Source organism: Anolis sagrei, chromosome 4 (genome assembly GCF_037176765.1).
Source record: "Anolis sagrei isolate rAnoSag1 chromosome 4, rAnoSag1.mat, whole genome shotgun sequence".
Taxonomy (NCBI): Eukaryota; Metazoa; Chordata; class Lepidosauria; order Squamata; family Dactyloidae; genus Anolis; species Anolis sagrei.
Genome location: NC_090024.1, coordinates 245,196,399 through 245,221,914, shown reverse-complemented (window position 1 = coordinate 245,221,914; position 25,516 = coordinate 245,196,399). Strand labels below are relative to the sequence as shown.

At 46.1% G+C, this 25,516-nt stretch overlaps 1 protein-coding gene across 1 annotated transcript in view; it reads left to right on the top strand.

The window, feature by feature from the left end:
• VSTM2L (V-set and transmembrane domain containing 2 like) overlaps positions 1 to 25,516 on the top strand; it is a 116,564-nt gene that overhangs the window by 80,212 nt on the left and 10,836 nt on the right. Inside the window, exon 3 of the mRNA XM_060771813.2 lies at positions 4,135 to 4,185. Coding sequence (XP_060627796.1) covers positions 4,135 to 4,185 — 51 coding nt within the window. The remainder of the gene's footprint in view (positions 1 to 4,134; positions 4,186 to 25,516) is intronic.

Sequence of the window (25,516 nt, the reverse complement as noted above, 5' to 3'; positions counted from 1 at the left end):
GGAAAGTGCACTTTTGGAGTCTTGGATTTTGTGCAGGGAGTCAGGTTCTGCTGTATGGAAAACAGAGATCTGGTCCTTGCCATTGTGCTTAGGGAAAGGATGCATTTTAAAGTTTTGGCGTTATGGAAGTTTTGGAACTATGCCTTGGCAGGCTGCAGGAAAGCAGGGTCTGGCTTAACAGTTGCTTCTCCAAGGAGGGAGAAAAGGATATGATAATATTTGGATGCATGACGATGAATGCATGTACATATATGTGAATGGTGATTGAAAATATAATTCCCCTTTGTTTGTTTGGTAGCCATGCAATTGTGAATCCAATGTTGTTGCATAGATCCTGTAGGTCTGTATGTCCAATGTCATTCTTTGTGTAAAAGTTCTGCAAAAGTTCTGACCTACCCTCTCATACTGGAAATTGCAATAAAAAGAACCTATGCTTTAAAGTTATTGAAAAGTTATTCATGACAACTGGCCAAAACTAACCACCGGAATTTCATTTTTATTTTGGCAATAAAAATGAAGTGCACAAACAAAGGAGGGATGACAGCTGGCTTAGAAACAACCCATTGGAAGGGAATCTAGGAGTCTTAACATGTCACATAAGTCAACAGGATGATGCAGGAGTTAAAAAGGCAAATGGGGATTTGATTGGATGGCCTCTGGTGTATCCTCCAGCTCTAGGGATGTTTGATTCTTTGTTTCTACTACAAGCTGAATGTGATCCAACAGTATGATGCAGTGACTGGAAAGGCCAATGTGATTGTATCTTCCTGCATCGCAGAAGGGGTTTGGACTGGACATCCTTTGTATTTGTCAGGCTTGGCTTCATGTAAGCCACCCCAAGTCCTCTCAGGGAGATGATGGCGGGGTATAAATAAAGTTTTATTTGTTGCAGGCAGATGGTCTTTGTGGCACAAGTTCCAATGAATCATCTGAGCAATGGTGTTATGCCTCTGCTTGTAGTCTGTCTGCACGATCTTCTTGCAGCACCCGAGGATGGGATCTATTGTTTCATCGCAGAAGGAGGTTGGACTGGACATCCTTTGTGTTTGTCGGGCTTGGCCTCATGTAAGCCGCCCCGAGTCCCCTCGGGGAGATGGTGGCGGGGTATAGATACATTATTATTATTATTATTATTATTATTATTATTATTATTAGGGCAGTGGTTCTCAACCTGTGGGTCCCCAGGTGTTTTGGCCTTCAACTCCCAGAAATCCTAACAGCTGGTAAACTGGCTGGGATTTCTGGGAGTTGTAGGCCAAAACACCTGGGGAGAGACCCACAGGTTGAGAACCACTGCTTTAGGGTATCCTCCAACTCTAGGATTGTATGATTCTGTGATTCTATCACAAACTGAACACAAGTTGTTGAAGGCTTTCATGGCCAGAATCACTGGGCTGCTGTGAGTTTTTCAGGTTGTATGGCCATCTTCCAACATAATTCTCTCCTGATGTTTTGCCTGCATCTGTGACTAATGGCATCTTCAGAGGTTCTGTTGGCAGTGAAGCAAGTGAAGTGTGTATATCTATATCTATATATCTGTGGAATAATGTCCAGGGTGGGAGAAGGAAGCAAGGAAGGAAGGAAGAAGGAAGGAAGAAGGTAGCCCTGAAGCTGCAAGTCAATCAGTGAGGGTATCAACATAGAGGTAGCCTGGCTATTGTTATCTGGAGGCATCCTCTTTGGGAGGTGTTGCCTGGCACTTGATTCTTTGCTGTCTAGAGTTCTCCTGTTTCTGAGTGGTGTTTTTTTTATTATTTACTGTCTTGATTCTGGTGGTTTTTAATACTGGTAACCAGGCTTTGCTCATTTTGATTATCTCCTTTTTTGTGACGGCGCGAGTGGTGCCACCTATATGTAGAACTGTAAGTTGCATGATTTGAACTATTATGCCTGATTTTGCCTTTTTACCCTGTAAATGTATAGTTGGATTGATTGGTTATTTATGGCTGTCAATCAATGTTGTTTGCACCAGTTGAATGGCTCCTCCTGCTCAATTGTTTGACCCCATCTCTTCCTAGAGAGCAGGATAGTGTTTCCTTTTCCATTCCACCATCAAACTTTCTATCAGATGGACGTGAGAGAGAGACTTGGCTCTGAAGCCCTTGATTAAGTTACCTCTCAGCACCAATTCTGAGGTTCTTACCCTTGAGACTTATGCTTCATGTTCAGATCAACCTGGACTATGTTGAGAAGTCTCAAGCACCTTCAAATCAGTTCTTTGGCACCAGAGGAAGGCTTTGTGCCTTCAAAATATAGGCTATTGGAATTGGGGTTGTGATTATTCCGATATTCATGGCCATTGAGAAAGAGGGACCTGGAAAAGCTTCTCAGCTGCAAAACTCCTTGGACCCAAGACAACCAGAGACTGTCATGTATATTTTCCTTTACCCCTTTGAAACCTCCAGCTTGAAGGGATAACTCTTATTGCCTTGAAGGGATAACTCTTTGTGAACAATTAAACCTATTTTGAGTTATCTAGAGTGTTTTGTTCTTTGGGAGTTCCAGTTTTCCTAAAGGAGGGCAAGAAGCAATCCCCTGGGGGAAAGATGTCATGTCCATGCCTCTTTCACCAAGAGTTATAGTCCCCAGGCGCGATGGCACATTTTTGTTGAAATTGTCCACATGCTTCTTGTGGATTTCAATGGCTTTCCTGTGTCGTTCGACATGATGCTTGTCAGAGTGGTCCAGCATTTCTGTGTTCTCAAATAATTTTTCCCACCCTCGACATTATTCCAAAGATATAAACTCTACTTGCCTCACTTACAACAGGCTTCTGATGATGCCAGGCACAGATGCAGGTGAAACGTCAGGTGTAAATGCTACTGGAACATGGCCATATAGCTCAAAAAAACTGGCAGCAAACAAATTAACATGAGTTCACAGTATTTATTTTATTTCTCGCGTCAGGGCAGCCAGTCAAATATATTACATTTCTAACAGAACAAAGCAAACAAACAGAGAAAATACAAAATGTGTGAGTTTGGTAGTTGATTAAATGTCCTTTGACCAGTATCTGGCCACTTGGAGTGCTTCTGGTGTTGCTGCAAGAAGGTCCTCCATTGTGCATGTGGCAGGGCTCAGGTTGCATTGCAGCAGGTGGTCAATGGTATGCTCCTCTCCACACTCGCACGTCGAGGATTCCACTTTGTGGCCCCATTTCTTGAGGTTGGCTCTGCATCTGTTGGTGCCAGAGGCCAGTCTGTTCAGCGCCTTCCAAGTCGCCCAGTCTTCTGTGTGCCCAGGGGGGAGTCTCTCATTTGGTATCAGCCATTGGTTGAGGTTCTGGGTTTGAGCCTGCCACTTTTGGACTTTCGCTTGCTGGGGTGTTCCAGCGAGTGTCTCTGTAGATCTAAGAAAACTATGTCTTGATTTAAGTCGTTGACATGCTGGCTGATACCCAAACAAGGGATGAGCTGGAGATGTCTCTGCCTTGGTCCTTTCACTATTGGCTGCTACTTCCCGGCGGATGTCAGGTGGTGCAATACCGGCTAAGCAGTGTAATTTCTCCAGTGGTATAGGGCGCAGACACTCCATGTCTCATGAAGAGCCATATCCACTGTTTCAGTATGGTGAGATGTGTTCCACACTGGGCATGCATACTCAGCAGTGGAGTAGCACAGCGCAAGTTCACAGTGATGTGCCAGCTAGAAAGGCCAAAGGAATTGTGTTTTCCAGCGTAACAGGAGGTTGGATTGGATGGCCTTTGGAGGCTTCTCCCAACTCCAATTTTCTCTGCTTCTGTGATGCATAGGAAATGTCTGAATGCTGGATGTGGAGTGTCAGTTCCTTCTCTGAATCCCCGCAAAGGGGCGGAAAGCAGGTGGACTCCCCGGGCCCTCTTTCTCCCAGTCTGAGCCTCCTTTGAGCCCTCTTTCCTTCCCTTCTTCCCTTTCATGGCTTGAAGCACCAGTCCCTCCCCAAACCTCTCTTCTGCCTCCTCACCAATTTCCGCCGCTCTCTTCCTCGCCTTTGAAGACAGCATTAAAGGCCAAGGTGCGAATTAGTTTTATGGGTTTTCTCCTTCTCCCCCTCCTTCCCTTTCTCAGGCTGAACTAATGGGTTTTCTCTCTCTCTCTCTCTCTCTCTCTTTCTTCCCTTCTCTCCCTCCTTCCTCCTTTCCTTCCTTTCCTGCAGCTAAAAGCATCTCCACAGGAAGAGCCCGGGAAGGAAGCGACAAAAATAAGCGTGAGTTTTTCCGATAATGACTTTTTCTTGGGAAGAGTTGTTTTTTCTTTCTTTAATCAAGGGCACGGCCGTGACTTTGCTCTTTGGCACAAAGTATAAGTTTAATTTTATTTATTATTATTTATTTTGCAAAAGAGTTGGGAAGTTCTTCTCCAACTGCAGACTTGCAAGTCTTTGCAGACTTTTGCATTCATGGAGTGTAAGAGTAACAAAAATCATGGCTTTTCTATTCATCAACCAAGGCAAACACTTGACAGAGATGGGTTGTTGTAGGGTTTTTTTCGGGCTATATGGCCATGGTCTAGAGGCATTTTCTCCTGACGTTTCGCCTGCATCTATGGTAAGCATCCTCAGAGGGAGTGAGGTCTGTTGGAACTAGGAAAATTGGGTTTATATATCTGTGGAATGACCAGGGTGGGACAAAGGACTCTTGTCTGTTGGAGGGAGGTGTGAATGTTTCAACTGACCACCTTGATTAGCATTTGATGGCCTGGCAGTTGTTTGGTGAGGCTCGTTAGTGCCTGGGGCAATCTTTCAATGAGAGGTGATTAGATGTCCTTGATTGTTTCCTCTCTGTTGTTGTGCTGTTGTAATTTTAGAGTTACAAAATTGTTCTAAAATTACAACAGCACAACAACAGAGAGGAAACAAACAAGGACATCTAATCACCTCTCAACGAAAGTTTGCTCCAGGCACTGACAGGCCATTATATGCTAATCAAGGTGGTCAGTTGAAACATTCAACTGTTTGCTCCAGCAGACAAGAGTCCTTTGTCCCACCCTGGTCATCATTCCACAGATATATAAAACCCATTTTCCTAGTTCCAACAGAACTCACTACCTCTGAGGATGCTTGCCATAAATGCAGGTGAAATGTCAGGAAAGAATGCCTCTAGACCATGACCATATAGTCCGAAAAAACCTACAACAACACAGGAAGTTGCATTTAGAATTGAACTGACCTCACTACCTCTGAGGATGCTTGCCATAGATACAGGCGAAACGTCAGGAGAGAATGCCTCTAGACCATGGCCAAAAAACCTACAACAACTCAGTGATTCTGGCCATGAAAGCCTTCGACAATACACTTGACAGAGATGCCATCCTTTGTGGAAATTGCCCTGTGAAGCCCTTTTTTCTTAGTTTCTTACCACAAAAATAAGAGAACAGAAATCAATCTTAGCCTCATTTTCCGTGCAGGTTAGGCAACCATAACCCAAACATCCAAAATACTCTAAAATCCAAACTTGAGTGTCTGACCCCTTTGCTTTCTAATGGCTCTATGCATTGGATGTCATTCCATGCACAATATTTTTTAAAAAATTATTGTGCATAAAATTATCTTCAGGCTATGCGTATAATAAGATGTGCACAAAACATCTCTATGGTGTTCTTAAGCCAGAGGTCCTTCATTTCAATAGTTTTCACTGTTATCCACAGTTTTACATATCCACATGAAATCAGTTGCGGGTTATACAAAAGCTAACCCAGAAATTGTGCAGTCCTGTCCAGACTTCCCAGCCCTTTGTTCATCCACAAAGAGCAAAATGAGCCAAGTAAATGGGAAAAGCAAAATTTACTCTTGGGTAACAGAGTCCTTCAAGGAAGAATCCAAGCCCCCTTCCCTCTCTCCTGAGGAATCTGTCCAAGGACCAAGGAGCAACAGTCAGAACTGACCACGGAACAACAGACTGGTTCAAGATTGGGAAAGGCATACGGCAAGGCTGCATCCTCTCACCCAACCTTTTTAACTTGTATGCAGAACACATCATGCGAGGATGTGCGGGGCTGGATGAATGCAAAGCTGGGGTGAAAATTGCTGGAAGAAACATTCACAACCTCAGATATGCAGATGACACCACTCTGATGGCCGAAAGCGAGGAGGAGCTGAGGAGCCTTCTCATCAAGGTGAAAGAAGAAAGCGCAAAAGCCGGGTTGCAGCTAAACGTCAAAAAAACCAAGATTATGGCAACAAGAATGATTGACAACTGGGAAATAGAGGGAGAAACCGTGGAGGCCGTGACAGACTGTATTTCTAGGTGCAAAGATGACTGCAGATACAGACTGTGGCCAGGAAACCAGGAGACGCTTCCTTCTTGGGAGGAGAGCAAGGTCCAGTCTCGATAAAATAGTGAAGAGTAGAGACATCAGACTGGCAACCAAGATCCATTGCCTAGTCAAAGCCATGGTCTTCCCTGTAGTCACCTACGGATGTGAGAGCTGGACCTTAGGGAAGGCTGAGCGAAGGAAGAGAGATGCTTTTGAGCTGTGGTGTTGGAGGAAAGTGCTGAGAGTGCCTTGGACTGCGAGAAGATCCAACCAGTCCATCCTCCAGGAAATAAAGCCCGGCTGCTCACTGGAGGGAAGGAGACTAGAGACAAAGTTGAAGTACTTTGGCCACATCATGAGGAGACAGCAAAGCCTAGAGAAGGGAATTATGCTGGGGAAAGTGGAAGGAAAAAGGAAGAGGGGCCGACCAAGGGCAAGATGGATGGATGGCATCCTTGAAGTGACTGGACTGACCTTGAGGGAGCTGGGGGTGGTGACGGCCGACAGGGAGCTCTGGCGTAGGCTGGTCCATGAGGTCACGAAGAGTCAGAGACGACTGAACGAATGAACAACAACAGAGTCAAATAAGCTTCACAAAAATATCCAGCTTTGAAAATAACTCAGTCCATTTGCAGAAATAAAACTCACACAAAGCCCTATGCATTAAATCCATACACCTTCTTCCTCCTCAATGGTGCAAAGAAATAAGTCTTGAAGTAAGTGGTTCAGTAAGTCCCAAAATCCACCAGAAACACTCCTCGTGTTATACTCCATTCAGGGAGTGGTTCAAGCTTAATTGCTTCAACTATCCAGGTGTTCTTCCTCAACACACACACACACACACACACAGGAGACGATCCTTACAAAAACTTAGTCATAGACATGCATATACTGTAACAAAATCCAGGTACATATTTGCTGCAGAGACATATCTCCTTAATAATAATAACAACACTTTATTTATATTCCGCCCTATCTCCCTGAGGGGATTCAGAAAGGATTGTAGTATATATAAACACAAACACAGGGAAACATTCCATGCCTTGATACAATTGACAGAGATTCACAGACAAACACAAAGGCAAAGGCTTCTCCTTTCATCTCCGGCTTCTGAAGGTGGTGCTCAAATTCTAGCTGAGAGGTGTTTGTCTCTATTTCCAAGCTAAGAACCCTGCATTGTCTGTCCTTCCTTCCTTCCTTAGATGATCCCTCGTTTTCCGAGGATGATTGTCTTCCAGTATTCTTGTGGGTCCGTAGGTGGCTGTGGAGCCCTATTCTTGCTCTGCATCTTCTTCCGCGGTGAGGGCATTGCTTTCCAGGTGGAAGGCGGTCTCCGTCGGGGTTGGCTTGACGCGCCTTCCTCTTGGCACGCTTCTCCCTTTCGCCCACCATTTGTGCCTCTTCAAATTCTGCAGCACTGCTGGTCACAGCTGACCTCCAGCTGGAGCGCTCAAGGGCCAGGACTTCCCAGTTCTCAGTGTCTATGCCAGAGTTTTTAAGGTTGGCTTTGAGCCCATCCTTAAATCTCTTTTCCTGTCCACCAACATTCCGTTTTCCGTTCTTGAGTTCGGAATAGAGCAAATGCTTTGGGAGACTGTGGTCGGGCATCTGGACAACGTGGCCGGTCCAGCGGAGATGGTGGCAGAGGATCATCGCTTCAATGCTGGTGGTCTTTGCTTTTTCCAGCACGCTGAATTATGTGTAGACATCTCCTGGTCATGGTGCATGGAGTGCCTGTTTGCTTTCCTGCCAAGGCAGTACCTATTGATCTACTCACATTTGCATGTTTTTTGAACTGCTAGGTTGGCAGGAACTGGGGCTAACAGCGGCAGCTCACCCTGTCTCACATATTCCAAATGTCAACCTTCAGGTCAGCAAGTTCAGAGGCTCAACAGTTTAACCCACTGTGCCGTCCACAGTCCTTCTGCTTTCTCTATGTCTTAATAATAATAATAATGATAATGATAATAATAATAATAACAACAACAACAAAACAACAACATTAACAGTAACAGTATTAGTAAAAATAATAATAATAATAATTATTATTATTATTATTATCCACCATCTTTGGAGAACACGTTCCAGAGACTCTGATATGCACACTTTGCTTTTCTGCACGTAAAAGCAAAGTGTGCCTATCTGTGAAACTGTGCTGTCTGCAAAAGAGGCATCTTCACCTTCATTTGCAGTCATTGCATACCTTCATAGTCATTGCAGACTAAAAGCAAACCTATCATGGGTTCTTCATGGATAGATTTCTTGAGAGAAGGTTGCCCTTGCCTTCCTCTGAGGCTGAGAGAGCGTGACTCACCCAATAGGCTTCCATGGATGGCCATTCATTGGTAGGGTTTGGATTGTGTCTTTCTACCTTGCCGCAGGGTTCCGTCCTGGGCCCGGTCCTGTTCAACATCTTTATTAATGACTTAGATGAAGGGTTAGAAGGCAGGATCATCAAGTTTGCAGACGGGACCAAATTGGGAGGGAGAGCCAAGACTCCAGAGGACAGGAGCAGGATTCAGAATGATCTTGACAGATTAGAGAGATGGGCCAAAACTAACAAAATGAAGTTCAACGGTGACAAATGCAAGATACTCCACTTTGGCAGGAAAAACGAAATGCAAAGATACAGAATGGGGGACAATGCCTGGCTCGAGAGCGGTACGTGTGAAAAAGATCTTGGAGTCCTCGTGGACAACAAGTTAAACATGAGCAAGGAATGTGATGTGGCGGCAAAAAAAGCCAATGGGATTTTGGCCTGCATCAATAGGAGCCTAGTGTCTAGATCTAAGGAAGTCATGCTCCCCATGCTCTATTCCACTTTGGTTAGACCACTTTACCTGGAATATTGTGTCCAGTTCTGGGCACCACAATTCAAGAGAGATATTGACAAGCTGGAATGTGTCCAGAGGAGGGCGACTAAAATGATCAAGGGTCTGGAGAACAAGCCCTATGAGGAGCGGCTTAAAGAGCTGGGCATGTTTAGCCTGAAGAAGAGAAGGCTGAGAGGAGACATGATAGCCATGTATAAATACGTGAGAGGAAGCCACAGGGAGGAGGGAGCAAGCTTGTTTTCTGCTTCCTTGGAGACTAGGACGCAATGGAACAATGGCTTCAAACTACAAGAGAGGAGATTCCATCTGAACACGAGGAAGAACTTCCTGACCATGAGAGCCGTTCAGCAGTGGAACTCACTGCCCTGGAGTGTGGTGGAGGCTCCTTCCTTGGAAGCTTTTAAACAGAGGCTGGGTGGCCATCTGTCATGGGTGATCTGAATGCAATATTCCTGCTTCTTGGCAGAATGGGGTTGGACTGGATGGCCCATGAGGTCTCTTCCAACTCTTTGATTCTATGATTCTATGATTCTATACCTGACCCAAGTCTATAATCCGATGACCCAGAGTGGTTTGCTCCAGAAGTGAGTCAGAATGAGCCTGAAGGTGAGATGGTGGAATTGTTGGATTTGGATTTTTGCAAGTTCTTCAGCCTTCTCTGCTATTTGGTGCCAGTGCCTTACCAAACTACAACTCCTGGGACTCCATAGCAGTGATCTTAGACTACTGCTTGTATTCCAATAGTGTAGACGCACCCTTCCTGGCTGGCCCGTCAACATTTGCTTTGCACAACGCGCTGGCGTCTCATTCTGGAGTCTTTGCTGGATTTCCAGTTAATGGGTTTGGTTTCCCCCGCCATCATTGCTGCCGCCGCCTGATGAATTATGGCCAAGTTTTCTGCCAAAGCAAGGACAGAGGGGAAAATAAATGGCCGAGGCCAAGGACGCCAGCTTTTTCCTTTGACTTCCATTTACGCTGACAGATGGATATGAGGGAGGCTGCAAAAACTCTGTGTCCAAGTGGGACTGGATGGCACATCCTGAGGGTGCATCTGCACTGTGGGAATTAATGCAGTTTGATGCCACTTGAACTGCCCCGGCACAATACTATGGAAGTTTAGGAGATGTAGTTTTTCAAGGTCTGTAGTCTTCTCTGCCAATGACGACTGATGCTTCACCGAACGATAACTCCCAGGAATTCATAACATTGAGCCATTGCAGTTCAAATGCATTCATTAAAAGACTTAAATCTAGAAATAGTTTTCTAAGATCTACAGAGACACTCGCTGGAACACCTCAGCAAGTGAGAGTCCAAAAGTGGCAGGCTCAAACCCAGAACCTCAATCCATGGCTGATACCAGATGAGAGACTCCCTCCTGGGCACACAGAAGAATGGGCGACTTGGAAGGCGCTGAACAGACTGCGCTCTGGCACCATGAGATGCAGAGCCAATCTCAAGAAATGGGGCCACAAAGTGGAATCCACGACATGCGAGTGTGGAGAAGAGCAAACCACTGGCCACCTGCTGCAATGCACCCTGAGCCCTGCCACATGCACAAGGGAGGACCTCCTTGGGGCAACACCAGAAGCACTCCAGGTGGCCAGATACTGGTCAAAGGACATCTAATCAACTACCAAACTCGCAAATTTTGTATTTTGTCAGTTTGTTTGTTTTGTTCTGTTAGAAATGTAATATAATTGACTGGTTGTCCTGACACGACAAATAAATAAATTCAAAAGTGTATATGCACTCTTGGTTTTTCTGCACAGAAAACACATCCTTTGTGCGGAAAGCCACAATGTTGTTTCCAGGTGGAATAATCCCTAGAAGATTTGGAGATGTGAGAATACAAGGATACAAGGACGAACCAAGAGGGTGACACTAATGCTTCCTCTTCATCTTGGAAAGAAGTGATGAGTGGAGTGCCGCAGGGTTCCGTCCTGGGCCCGGTCCTGTTCAACATCTTTATTAATGACTTAGATGAAGGGCTAGAAGGCAGGATCAAGTTTGCAGACGACACCAAATTGGGAGGGAGAGCCAAGACTCCAGAGGACAGGAGCAGAATTCAAAACGATCTTGACAGATTAGAGAGATGAAGGGCCGAAACTAACAAAATGAAGTTCAACAGGGACAAATGCAAGATGCTCCACTTGGGCAGGAAAAACGAAATGCAAAGAGACAGAATGGGGGACGATGCCTGGCTCGAGAGCAGTACGTGTGGACCACAAGTTAAACATGAGCCAACAATGTGATGTGGCGGCAAAAACAGCCAGTGGGATTTTGGCCTGCATCAATAGGAGCATAGTGTCTAGATCCAGGGAAGTCATGCTCCCCATGCTCTATTCCACCTTGGTTAGACCACACCTGGAATATTGTGTCCAATTCTGAGCACCACAATTCAAAAGAGATATTGACAAGCTGGAATGTGTCCAGAGGAGGGCGACTAAAATGATCAAAGGTCTGGAGAACAAGCCCTATGAGGAGTGGCTTAAAGAGCTGGGAATGTTTAGCATGAAGAAGAGAAGGCTGAGAGGAGACATGACAGCCATGTATAAATATGTGAGAGGAAGCCACTTGGAGGAGGGAGCAGATCAGGGGTCTGGAGAACAAGCCCTATGAGGAGCGGCTTAAAAAGCTGGGCATGTTTAGCCTGAAGAAGAGAAGGCTGAGAGGAGATATGATGAGGACCAGGGATAAATATGTGAGAGGAAGCCACAGGGAGGAGGGAGCAAGCTTGTTTTCTGCTTCCTTGGAGACTAGGACGCAATGGAACAATGGCTTCAAACTACAAGAGAGGAGATTCCATCTGAACATGAGGAAGAACTTCCTGACTGTGGGAGCCGTTCAGCAGTGGAACTCTCTGCCCCGGAGGGAGTGTGGTGGAGGCTCCTTCTTTGGAGGCTTTGAAACAGAGGCTGGATGGCCATCTGTCAGGGGTGCTTTGAATGCAATATTCCTGCTTCTTGGCAGAATGGGGTTGGACTGGATGGCCCAGGAGGTCTCTTCCAACTCTTTGATTCTAGGATTCTATGAGACTAGGATTCAAGTCCTTGCTGGAAACTCACTGTCTGACTGAGGCAAGTCACATTTTCTTATCCTCAGAATAAAGCAAAGATATATGAACACTTACTTACTTAGGTGATCCCTCATTGTCCGAGTAAGATTGTCCTCTAAGTTCGGTGTCCTGGCGGTGTGTCCATAGGTGAATGTGGAGCCCTATTTTTGACCCACATGTTCTCCTGCAGTGAGGGCATTGGTTTCCAGGTGGAAGGCTTGATGTGCCTTCCTCTTGGCACCTTTCTCTCTTTTGCCCTCCATTTTAAACAGAGGCTGGATGGCCATCTGTCAGGGGTGATTTGAATGCAATATTCCTGCTTCTTGGCAAAATGGGGTTGGACTAGATGGCCCAGGTTGTCTCTTCCAACTCTTGGATTCTAGGATTCTTGGCAGAATGGGGTTGGACTGGGTGGCCCACCAGGTCTCCTCCAACTCTAGGATTCTATGATTCTATAATGTTGTTTCCAGGTGGAATAATCCCCAGAAGATTTGGAGATGTGAGAATACAAGGGCACAGAAATATTTGTTTTCTCTCACAGCAGGGAAAAGAAAAACCTACAGGAACTGGTTCCTCTTTGCAAAGGACAATTCAATATTTCAGGACGTACATGGAAGATTTGGGCCGTTTTGTTCCATTTCCAGTCTTCGAGGGGCAACTCGGCATCCGTCCATCGTCTTGGGAAATATCTTTTCCCATTTTTGTTTGTCTCCATAGAGAAGATTTGCCCTAAGGAGGCAATAATCTCATTTAAGCGAGCGGATTGGAATTACAACCCCATTTAGGCCCACGAGGGAGGCATCAGGAAACAGGCAATTTATGGGAAGAGCAGGAAATGTGTCCTTGGTTTCTCTTCCATTCATGCTTTCCCTGCTCTGGCTGGGATGTGTAGCGTGTGTCTTTGCCCGTGCCCACACACCCCGCACGCCACCTCCCTCTCTCTCAATTATCTTCCAGCTCGTTACAGCTGTGGGTTTCTCTGCGCATGATAAAAATAGAATAATATTTAAGAAGCACTTATTCTAATTGCCGCCGCTCTGGCATTGTGTCGTTTCAATAACGCTCCCAGGCAGAGTCCCTGATGGGCAGGCGCTGGCGCCGAGACCCACATCGCTGCGGTGGAAGAAACAAAGAGCTTCAAAGCAAAGCACCGCTTTGGGTTTTGGTCTGCGGTAATTCCTATCATCATCACCACCACCAACTTACTTACTTACTTAGGCAATCCCTCGTTTTCCGAGGATGATTGTCTTCCAATATTCTTGTGGGTCCGTATGTGGCTGTGGAGCCCTATTCTTGCTCTGCATCTTCTTCCGCAGTGAAGACATTGCTTTCCAGGTGGAAGGCGGTCTCGGTCGGGGTTGGCTTGACGCGCCTTCCTTTTGGCACGCTTCTCCCTTTCGCCCTCCATTTGTGCCTCTTCAAATTCTGCAGCACTGCTGGTCACAGCTGACCTCCAGCTGGAGCGCTCAAGGGCCAGGGCTTCCCAGTTCTCAGAATCTATGCCAGAGTTTTTAAGGTTGACTTTGAGCCCATCTTTCAATCTCTTTTCCTGTCCAACAACATTCTGTTTTCCATTCTTAAGTTCAGAGTAGAGCAACTGCTTTGGGAGACAGTGGTCGGGCATCTGGACAACGTGGCTGGTCCAGTGGAGTTGATGGCGGAGGACCATTGCTTCAATGCTGGAGGTCTTTGCTTCTTCCAGTACGCTGATATTTGTCCGCCTGTCTTCCCAAGAGATTTGCAGGATTTTCTGGAGGCAACGCTGATGGAATCATTCCAGGAGTTGCATTCCAGGAGTTTTCCGTTCTTGATTTCGGAGTAGAGCAACTGCTTTGGGAGATGGTGGTCGGGCATCCGGACAATGTGGTTGGTCCAGCGGAGTTGATGGCAGAGGACCATCGCTTCAGTGCTGGAGGTCTTTGCTTCTTCCAGCACGCTGACATTTGTACACCTGTCTTCCCAGGAGATTTGCAGGGTTTTCCGGAGGCAGCGCTGATGGAATCGTTCCAGGAGTTGCATGTGTCATCTGTAGACAGTCCACATCTCACAGGCATATAGCAGGGTTGGGAGGACAATAGCTCTATAAACAAGCACCTTGGTCTCCCTACGGATGTCCCGGTCCTCAAACACTCTCAGCTTCATTCGGAAAAATGCTACGCTCGCAGAGCTCAGGCGCTGTTGTATTTCGGTGTCGATGTTGACTCTGGTGGAGAGGTGGCTGCCAAGGTAGCAGAAATGATCAACATTTTCTAATGTTACACCATTAAGCTGTAGCACTGGCATTGGAGAGGGGTTGACTGGAGAGTGCTGGAGCAGCACCTTGGTTTTTTCAATGTTCAATGACAGGCCGAGCTTCTCGTCTGCTTCTGCGAAGGTGTTTAGAGTGGCTTGTAGATTTTCTTCTGAATGCGCACAGACGACGTTGTCATCAGCATACTGGAGTTCTATAACAGATATTGTTGTAGCCTTGGTTTTGGCTTTCAGTCTGCTGAGGTTGAATAGCTTGCCATCTGACTGATAGATGGCACCACCACCACCATCATCATCACTGGGTGTGGGACGGGGGAAGCCGTTGGGCACTACACATTTCAGCTGCAAAGGATTTTTAGCATCAACCAGGCCCAACTCCACCACTGTTTTCTCCCACCTACTCTCCTCTTTCTCCTTCTCCTGTTCCCTTCCTCTCCTGCCTTTTGTTGCAACTCAGAGTAAGCTTCACCTTGCTGCCAAACATCACCACACAAGAGCTGTAGTTTTATAGTTTACTAGCTTGGGGACCCGGCGCTGCCCGGGTTATTTGAGAAGGCATTGTTTGTTTTGTGAAGTTTGGTAATATCAGTTTGGTAATGTGTAATGCTATTTATTAGAAAAACAAACATAGAATCATAGAATCATAGAATCGCAGAGTTGGAAGAGACCTCATGGGCCATCCAGTCCAATCCCATTCTGCCAAAAAGCAGGAATGTTGCATTCAAATCACCCCTGACAGATGGCCATCCAGCCTCTGTTTAAAAGCTTCCAAAGAAGGAGCCTCCACTACACTCCGGGGCAGAGAGTTCCACTGCTGAACGGCTCTCACAGTCAGGAAGTTCTGCCTCATGTTCAGATGGAATCTCCTCTCTTGTAGTTTGAAGCCATTGTTCCATTGCGTCCTAGTCTCCAAGGAAGCAGAAAACAAGCTTGCTCCCTCCTCCCTGTGGCTTCCTCTCACATATTTATACATGGCTATCATATCCCCTCTCAGCCTTCTCTTCTTCAGGCTAAACATGCCCAGCTCCTTAAGCCGCTCCTCATAGGGCTTGTTCTCCAGACCCTTTATCATTTTAGTCGCTCTCCTCTGGACACATTCCAGCTTGTCCAGAGGAGAGCAACTAAAACGATAAAGGGTCTGGAGAACCCAACCGTTTCTTTTTGTTTTTTAATGAATGCTCCCATTGGAAAATGTATAAGCATGTGGGTGAACTACAATTTCCAGAATTGTGGGTCAATCATTCCGAAACCCTGCCATTACTTAAAGTTGGCCATGTTGGATCTGTGTGCCAAGTTTGGTCCAGATCCGACAGCAGCTGAGTTCAGTGATATCTAGGTAAGGGTGAACTACAACTCCCAGATTCCCAGGGCAATCACCCCCAAGCTCAGCCAGTATGCACAATTGGCCATGTTGGTTCTGTGTGCCAAGTTTGGTCCCGATCCATCGTTGGCTGAGTTCACTGTTCTCTAGATAAGGGTGAACTACAACTCTCAGGGTAATCACCCCTAAACTCTGCAAGCATGGACAATTGCCCATGGTAGGTCTGTGTGCCAAGTGAGTTCCAGGTCCATCATTGGTGCAGTTCAGAGTGCTCTTAGATTGCAGGTGAACTATGCATCCCAGTCCCTACAGCTCCTATAAATCATTGTGAATTCTCTCCAAACCTCTCCAGTATGTTCAGTTGTTGATCAATCCCTCTGCTATGTGCCCTCTGCTCCTCCTCCTTCCTCCTTCCTCCTTCTCTTCTTCTCCACTTGGGCCTCTTTGCCCACTTTGTCACTTCCAGGACTCCAAACCCAAAGAGAAATCTCACTCTAGAAGTTCCAACTCAAACTTTGAAAGGGAACCTTCAGAGAGAGGAAGAGCGAGCTGTGCCAGGCCAGGAAGAGCCTTCCAATTATCCCCACTAATTGTTTAAAGTTGGGCAGGATGTGAGGATTGGCGCCAGGGGGGCCGTATCTGTGGCGAGGGCAGCCTCTCCGCAACGTGCGCCCGCTGTGCCGAAATGCCATCCACCTCATCATCCCTGTTCCCTTCCTGAGTGACGGCCTACATGCTCATTCGGAGGGGCTGAGCAGACCCAAGAGGACCGTCTCCAGCATCTTCGTGGGCAGAAGGAGCCCATCAATCCTTGCCGAGGGTGGAATTAACTTTTGTGCCAATTGCTCTGGGCTCCCCAAAGGCCCATTCCGGAGGCCTAGGCAGCTTAAGTGGGGCGCCAAAAACATAGATTTTTGTTAATCCAAAGAGAAGCAGGAATGGTAAGAAAGAGCTGAGAAAAGGAGGCAGAGGGACACCTGGGGAAGGCATTGAAATCAGTTTTCAGAAAGACATACAATCCGTCCAACCATCCGTGAAAGACGATCCAGCCTTTAAAGAGGCTCAAAAAGTCAAAAGCAGCCATTAAAGTGATTCAGGAGATGCAGCAACAATATGGATCCTGCAGACAAAGGCCTATTTCAGGGGGGCATTTGGGGTGGGGAGGACGAGACCCATTTGGAAACAAACTTCACTCTTAGTTTCCAAATTCCAGCACTGTATTTGTTGGTTGCAACTACAGAATGAGTGCATTTGGAGATTTGCACAGAATTATAGAATCCTAGAGTTGGAAGAGACCTGGTTGGCCATCCAGTCCAACCCCATTCTGTCAAGAAGCAGGAAAATCACATTCAAAGCACCCCTGATCATCCAGCCTCTGCTTAAAAGCCTCCAAAGAAGGAGCCTCCACTACACTCCGGGGCAGAGAGTTCCACTGCTGAACAGCTCTCACAGTTAGGAAATTCTTAGGCACATCTTAACACCTCTCAACAGAACATTTTCCCAGGCTCAGCCAGGCCTTCAAATGCTAATGAAGGTATTCAGCTGAAACATTCACACCTAGCTTCAGCAGAGAGCTCTTTGCCCCACCCCAGTCATTCCACAGATATATAAACCCATTTTCCTATTTCCAAACAGACCTCACTACCTCTGAGGATGCTTGCCATAGATGCAGGCGAAACGTCAGGAGAAATGCCTCTAGAACATGGCCCTATAGCCCGAAAAAACCTACAAGAACCTAATTCTTCCTAATGTTCAGGTGGAATCTCTTTTTCTTTCCTGTCGTTTGAAGCCATCGCTCCATTGCATCCCAGTCTCCAGGGCAGCAGAAAACAAGCCTGCTCCCTATGACTTCCCCTCGCCTCTTGCTCCCAGACCTCATCATGTCTCCTCTGTCTTTTCTTCTGCAGGCTAAACATGCCCAGCTCTTTAAACCGCCCCTCATGAGGCTTGTTCTCCATACCCTTGATCATTTTAGTCAACCTCCTCTGGACACATTCAGCTTTTCAACATCTCCTTTCAATTGTGGTGCCTAGAATTGGACACAATACTCCAGGTGTGGTCTGACCTAGGCAGAATAGAGCATGGGGAGCATGACTTCCCTGGATCTGGACACTAGACTCCTATTGAGGCAGGCCAAATATATACTATTTCTTAAATATATGATTGCCACAAGAGAGGAGTTTGGTGTGACAAAGCCCTAAGTCCCAGCTTTGGGTGAAGGAGCTCTCCAGGGTGCTGATTCTCATCTCACAGCTAAAGGCAGTTCTTTCCAAAGCAGACTAAGGCTGACATTGGGTTTGCTGCCCAACTGAGATGGGGATGTCATCCACCATGATCTGTCACTACTTGCTTTGTACATAGTTGTGTTCCAAATCATTGCTTCCTAATTAGGGTGACCCTAATGTTATGATTCTATTACAGGTTTTGAGGAGGCTGAGAGTGCAGTGGGGGAATCTAACCCTGCTCATAGAATAATCGAGTTGGAAGATAGTCCCCAGACCATCCAGTCCACCCTGCTTCTGACATACAGGAAGACACAATCAAAGCCCTCCCAACAGATGGCTGTCTGCCCTCTGATACAAAATCTGCAGAAAAGGAGACTTCACCAAATTCTATTGGTCTTTTAATGTCAGGCGAAATGGGGGACAGAATGGGAGAAATGTGGCTCAAAAGCATTACATGTAAAAAAGATATTTGAGTCCTCGTGGACAACAAGTTAAACATGAGCCTACAATGTGATGCGGCAGCAAAAAAAGCCAATGGGATTTTGGCCTGCATCAATAAGAGCATAGTGCCTAGATTGAGGGAAGTAATGCCCCCCATGCTGTATTCTGTCTTGGTTAGACCATACCTGGAATCATACTGTGTCCAATTATGGGCACCACAACTGAAGGGAGATGCTGACAAGCTAGACTGTGTCCAGAGGAGGGTGACTAAAATGATCATGGGTCTGGAGAACAAGCCCTATGAGGAGTGGCTCCTGATTGTGAGAGCCGTTCAGCAGTGGAACTCTCTGCCCTGGAGTGTGGTGGAGGTTCCTTCTTTGGAAGCTTTGAAACAAAGGTTGGATGGCCATCTGTCAGGGGTGATTTGAATGCAATATTCCTGCTTCTTGGCAGAATGGGGTTGGACTGGATGGTCTCTTCCAACTCTTTGATTCTATGATTCTATGACTCTGGCACAAACCAGTAAAGGTGGTCCCAGTGGTGATCAGCACACTTGGTGCAGTGCCTAAAGACCTTGGCTTGCACTTAAACACAATCCGCGCTGAGAAAATTACCATCTGCAAAAGGCCACCTTACTGGGATCTGCACGTATTATTCACTGATACATCACACAGACACTTGGAAAGTGTCCGACATGTGATCAAATACAACAGCAAGCAAAGTGTCTGCTGTGGACTCATCTTGTTGTGTTTCAAATGATGATGATGATGATGATGTTTATACCCTGCTTTTTCTCCCCACAAGGAGACTCAAAATAGCACACAAAAAGGGGGCATCAGAGGTCAAATTGGCCACTATTTGGTGTCACAGAGAATGTTTTCCAGGATCCCAGAGCAAAAGCAACTGCAAGTCTTTTTAGTCCAACCTCTGCAGACCCTCATGGCCTTGAGACAGGGGCCAAAGTGTCTCTAAGGCTGCTTCTTTTCCCTTCTCTTTGCTGAGATTCGAGCTCACTGAGGAATGCGTCCCTTCTGCACCCGGTTAACTCCATCATAGGAGAACAAGGACTCACTTAAGAAAATTAACAGCCGGCAAATTCAGACCCCATAAAAGGAAATGCTACTTTGCACATCTTGGGAGGGGAGGGGAGAGGATTCTCTGTGCCAGGGGATTATATTAAAGGGCTGGGTGACTTTATGGGCATAATAACATTTAGAGTTATTCAGGCTGAGAGGGCTTTCTTCCAGCCTGAATAACTCTAAATGTTATTATGGCCAGTGTGATATTTCACGCTCGTTGGCAGGGGTCAGAAAAGGAGCATCCTTGTTATCTTGAGAGCCCCACGTTTTTGTGGGCAAACAGAGCAGGAGGCAAGAAGAGGATGATGACATTAATAATAATAATACAGATCCCAAGTGTAGACTCTGCAAGGAAGCAGACAAAACAATGGATCACATCCTCAGCTGCTGCAAGAAGATTGTGCAGACAGACTACAAGCAGAGGCACAACACCGTTGCTCAGATGATCCATTGGAACTTGTGCCACAAATACCATCTTCCTGTGACAAAGAACTGGTGGGATCACGAGCTTTAAAAAAGTTACAGAAAATGAACACGTCAAACTATTCTGGGATTTCTGAATTCAGACTGACAGAGTTTTGGAGCAGAAGACTCCTGATCTCACGATCGTGGGAAAAAAACTAAAATATGGATCGTTGATGTTGTAATCCCAGGTGACAGCAGAATAAATGAGAAGCAACTCGAAAAGCTTACATGAGATAAGGATTTAAAGATTGAACTGCAAAGACTCTGGCACAAACCAGTCAGGGTGGTCCCAGTGGTGATCAGCACACTGGGTGCAGGGCCTAAAGGCCTTGGCCACAACTTGAAAAAGTTATCACCTATCAGCTGCAAAAGGTCACCCTATTTATTTATTTATTTATTTATTTATTTATTTATTTACAGTTTTTATATTCCGCCCTTCTCACCCTGGGCCGGAACCATTTAGGGCTTTAAAGGTTAAAACAAGCACTTTGAATTGTGCTTGGAAACTGATGGGCAGCCACTGGAGCTGGCGTAACAGAGGGGTTGTGTGCTCCCTGAACGCTGCTCCGGTGAGCAACCTGGCTGCCGACGGTTCAACTAATTGAAGCTTCCAGGCAGTCTTCAAAGGCAGCCGCATGTAGAGTGCAATGTAGTAGTCTATTTGGGATGTAACTTTTACTGCCAGCATAATGGTAGCTTTTGCTTTCTGGTCAGCCCTTATCAAGGCTTCCCTTTCTCTGCTGTAAGGTTATTTATTTACAGCAACCAAACAGTTGTATTACATTTTTGACAGAACAAACAAACAAACAAACAAAAGACACAGAGTTTGCAAGCTTGGTAGTTGATTAAATGTCCTTTGACCAGTATCTGGCCACTTGGAGTGCCTCTGGTGTTGCCGCAAGGAGGTCCTCCATTGTGCATGAGGCAGGGCTCAGGTTGCATTGCAGCAGGTGGTCTGTAGTTTGCTCTTCTCCACACCCGCATGTCGAGGATTCCACTTTGTGGCCCCATTTCTTGAGGTTGGCTCTGCATCTCGTGGTGCCAGAGAGCAGTCTGTTCAGCGCCTTCCAAGTCGCCCAGTCTTCTGTGTGCCCAGGAGGGAGTTTCTCTTTTGGTATCAGCCATTGGTTGAGATTCTGGGTTTAAGCCTGCCACTTTTGGACTCTTGCTTGCTGAGGTGTTCCAGCGAGTGTCTCTGTAGATCTTAGAAAACTATTCTTGATTTAAGTCGTTGATGTGCTGGCTGATACCCAAACAAGGGATGAGCTGGAGATGTCTCTGCCTTGGTCCTTTCACTATTGGCTGCTACTTCCTGGCTGTAAGGAGATTCTCAACTACAGACCATAAATCTTCTCAGAGGAGGAAACATCTCACCTTCACAGCCCAATGGAGATAATTGTGAGCATTCAACCTCTTGAAGGGCAGGTTCCTCATAGAGAGAGACATCTTCAATAGCTCGACATCCCAATCTTATAAATTCTCCAGTCTTCTCTGCCTAAGGAGCGCTGGTTCCTCACCAAGTTACAATTCCCTGGATTTCAAAGCACTGAGCCATGACCATTGAAAGTGTGGTCAAACTGCATTCGTTCTACAATGTGGATGCACTCTAAGAATATGTGAGGGAAAATCCTCCAAAATCTATGGTATTTCCATTATCGTAATTCATGTGCCAAAACTTCTGTATCTCCCTCTCTCAACCTTTAATGGAAACACCACAAAACTGTCTGCAAACCCAAGCAGCGGAAAACTGAAAAATGGCCTTTAACTTTTGTGATTGGGAAGAGTGCCCAATGCCTTTGGGAGGGTTAATATCCCTGATTTATTGAGCCATGTTACACCAAGGGATGGAGAAGAGGGAAAAGGTAGATCCAAAGCAAAAAGGAATGGCTTTGGCTAAAAGCACGGCTGGGCATCCCCTTCCCTTTCCTTTTCAATGTGCCAGGGATGCTCGAGTTGAATGCAAAAATAATCCTAAAGCTACAAGGGACTCCCAAAGGCCATCTAGTCCAACTCCCTTCTACTGGGAGGAAGACACAATCAAAAAGCTTCCTTATCCCTTGGTGCAACATAGTTTTCCAGAGAGAAAGCTACAACCAGGGGCTGAGTGCGCACCCTTTCCCCATTCGCACATTCACAGAACATTAATGTGTGGAGAGGCATTGCAAGGACCTGTGTGCATCTTGAAAATAACAATGTGCAAATGAATGCTAGAGTTGGAGAATGTCTGGTGCATCCACATGGTAGAATAATTGCAATTTGACCCCACCTGAACGGTCATGGGTCAGTGCTGTGGAATCTTGGGAGACATAGTTTGTTGGGGCCACCTTGTAAAACTACAACTCCCATGTCTTTTCTAGACATCCTAGTCATCCGCAAACCAGATCAACAATAGGGTCACATCATCTACAGAAAACCCACACACACAGATAGATATCTACATCAAAACTCCAACCATCACCCAAGTCAAAAAAGAAGCCCCATTAAAGCCTTGGCAGAGCGTGCAAAACGAATCTGCGAAGCCCACCTCCTCCTCCAAGATGAACTGAACCACCTCAACTGGGCTCTCCAGACCAATGGAGACTCCACCTCAGGCATCAGAAGAGCTGCAAGACAACCGGGAAGAAGCCACGAGAGTCAAGACGAAGGTCCACCCAGAGGAAAAGTGTTCTTGCCAGACATCAAGGGAACCACTGACCGCAGAGGGAAGCTGATGAGGAAACACAACATACAAACAATCTACAGACCCACCAAGAAAGCCCAACAAACACTACGTTCAGCAAAGGACAAGAGGGATCCTCTCACCTCTGCAGGAGTCTACCGTATACCATGCAGCTGTGGACAAGTCTACATAGGGACCACCAAACGCAGCGCCCAAACAAGAATCCAGGAACATGAAAGGCACGGCAGACTAACTCAACCAGAGAAGTCAGCCATAGCAGAGCACCTGATGGACCAACCTGGACACAGCATATTATTTGAGAACACGGAAATGCTGGACCACACCAACAACCATGTCAGGCTACACAGAGAAGCCATTGAAATCCACAAGCATGTGGACAATTTCAACAGAAAGGAGGAAACCATGAAAATGAACAAAATCTGGCTATCAGTATTAAAAAAAACTCTAAAATTACAACAGCAAAACAACAGAGAGGAAACAATCTGCGACATCTAATCAGCTCTCAACAAAAGATTGCCCCAGGCACTGCCACACCATCAAATGCTAATGAAGGTGGTCAGTCGAGATATTCACACCTAGCTCCAACAGACAAGAGTCCTTTGTCCCACCGTGGTCTTTCCACAGATATATAAACCCCTTTTCCTATTTCCAACAGACCTCACTACCTCTGAGGATGCTTGCCATAGATGCAGGCGAAATATCAGGAGATAATGTCTCTAGAACATCGCCATATAGCCCGAAAAAACCTACAACAACCCACAACTCCCATGCTGTCATAGCACCATCATCTGGCATGATTATATGTCCAATTCTGGGCACCACAATTGAAGAGAGATATTGACAAGCTGCAATGTTTCCAGGGGAGGGCAACTAAAATGATCAAGGGTCTGGAGAAGAAGCCCTATGAGGAGTGGCTTAAGGAGCTTGGCATATTTAGCCTGCAGAAGAGAAGGCTGAGAGGAGATATGATGGCCATGTATAAATATGTGAGAGAAAGTCATGGGAGGAGGGAGCAAGCTTGTTTTCTGCTTCCCTGGAGACTAGGACACGAAACAATGGCTTCAAACTACAAGAAAGGAGATACCACCTGAACATGAGGAAGAACTTCCTGACTGTGAGAGCCGTTCAGCAGTGGAACTCTCTGCCCCGGAGTGTGGTGGAGGCTCCTTCTTTGGAGGTTTTTAAACAGAGGCTGGATGGCCACGAGGCTGGATGGCCAAGAAGGTCTTCTAGGTCCTCCAGTATGAACCTATGACATGGTTCCAACAGGACATAACCATATTAAAGATAGATATTGACAAGCTGGAATGTGTCCAGAGGAAGGCACATAGAATCAAAGAGTTGGAAGAGACCTCATGGGCCATCCAGTCCAACCCCCTGCCAAGAAGCAGGAATATTGCATTCAAGTCAGGGGTGATTTGAATGCAATATTCCTACTTCTTGGCAGAACGGGGTTGGACTGGATGGCCCATGAGGTCTCTTCCAACTCTTTGATTCTAGGATTCTATGAATGCTTAGAGAAGAAAATGATGCTGGAGAACATGGAAGGAAAAAGGAAGAGGGGCCGATGGTTGGATGGCATTCTTCAAGTGATTGGCTTGACCTTGAAGGAGCTGGTGGTGGTGAGGGCCATCAGGGAGCTCTGGCCTGGAATGGTCCATGAGATCATGAAGAGTCGAAAATGACTGAACGAATGAACAACATAGGGCTTGTTCTCCAGACCTTTGATCATTTTAGTCGCCTTAGAATCATAGAATCAAAGAGTTGGAAGAGACCTCATGGGCCATCCAGTCCAACCCCGTTCTGCCAAGAAGCAGGAATATTGCATTCAAATCACCCCTGACTTGAATGCAATATTCCTGCTTCTTGGCAGAACGGGGTTGGACTGGATGGCCCATGAGGTCTCTTCCAACTCTTTGATTCTATGTGCCTTCCTCTGGACACATTCCAGCTTGTCAATATCTCTCTTCAATATGGTTACGTCCTGTTGGAACCATGTCATAGGCTCATTCTGGAGGACCTAGAAGACCTTCTTCTCCCTTCCCAGGAAGCCCAGATTTGCTCAAGACAGGAGGCCAGTCTCAACTCATTCCATTCTCACAGGTGGATCATTTAATTCCTTTTCTCCTTAATTGAGAACGTCCTTGAAAGCCATTCTCTGTGACTCATTTAGTTGCTGTTTTTGTGTTGACTTTGCACTGTAATTATTTCAGTTTATAAGCCAAATTGAATCCTCCTGATTATGGAGGAAAAAAATGATGATGACGCCAACGATGGTGATGCTCCAGCAGAGCGTTTTCTCCTTCTTTTTTTGCCAAGATAGGATTCAAATTAGCTAACAAATAAAAAAAATCCAACATTGTTTAAAATGAAGTCAAAGTGGAAATAGTGTCACGATCATCAATATAATAATCCCAGTTTAGGACTGATTCTGCACAAAAAGAGTGCTCATATGGGTTGTTGTATGTATTGTCGAAGGCTTTCATGGCCGGAATCACTGGGTTGTTGTAGGTTTTTTGGGGCTATATGGGCATTGGTCTAGAGGCATTCTCTGCTGACGTTTCGCCTGCATCTATGGCAAGCATCCTCAGAGGTAGTGAGGTCTGTTGGGACTAGGAAAACGGGTTTATATATCTGTGGAATGACCAGGGTGGGACAAAGGACTCTTGTCTGCTGGAGCTAGGTGTGAATGTTTCAACTGACCACCTTGATTAGCATATAATGGCCTGACAGTGCCTGGAGCAAACTTTTGTTGAGAAGTGATTAGATGTCCTTGTTTGTTTCCTCTCTGTTGTTGTGCTGTTGTGATTTTAGAGTTTTTTAATACTGGTAGCCAGAAGAGGGGCCGACCAAGGGCAAGATGGAGGGATGGCATCCTTGAAGTGACTGGACTAACCTTGAAGGAGCTGGGGGTGGTGACGGCCGACAGGGAA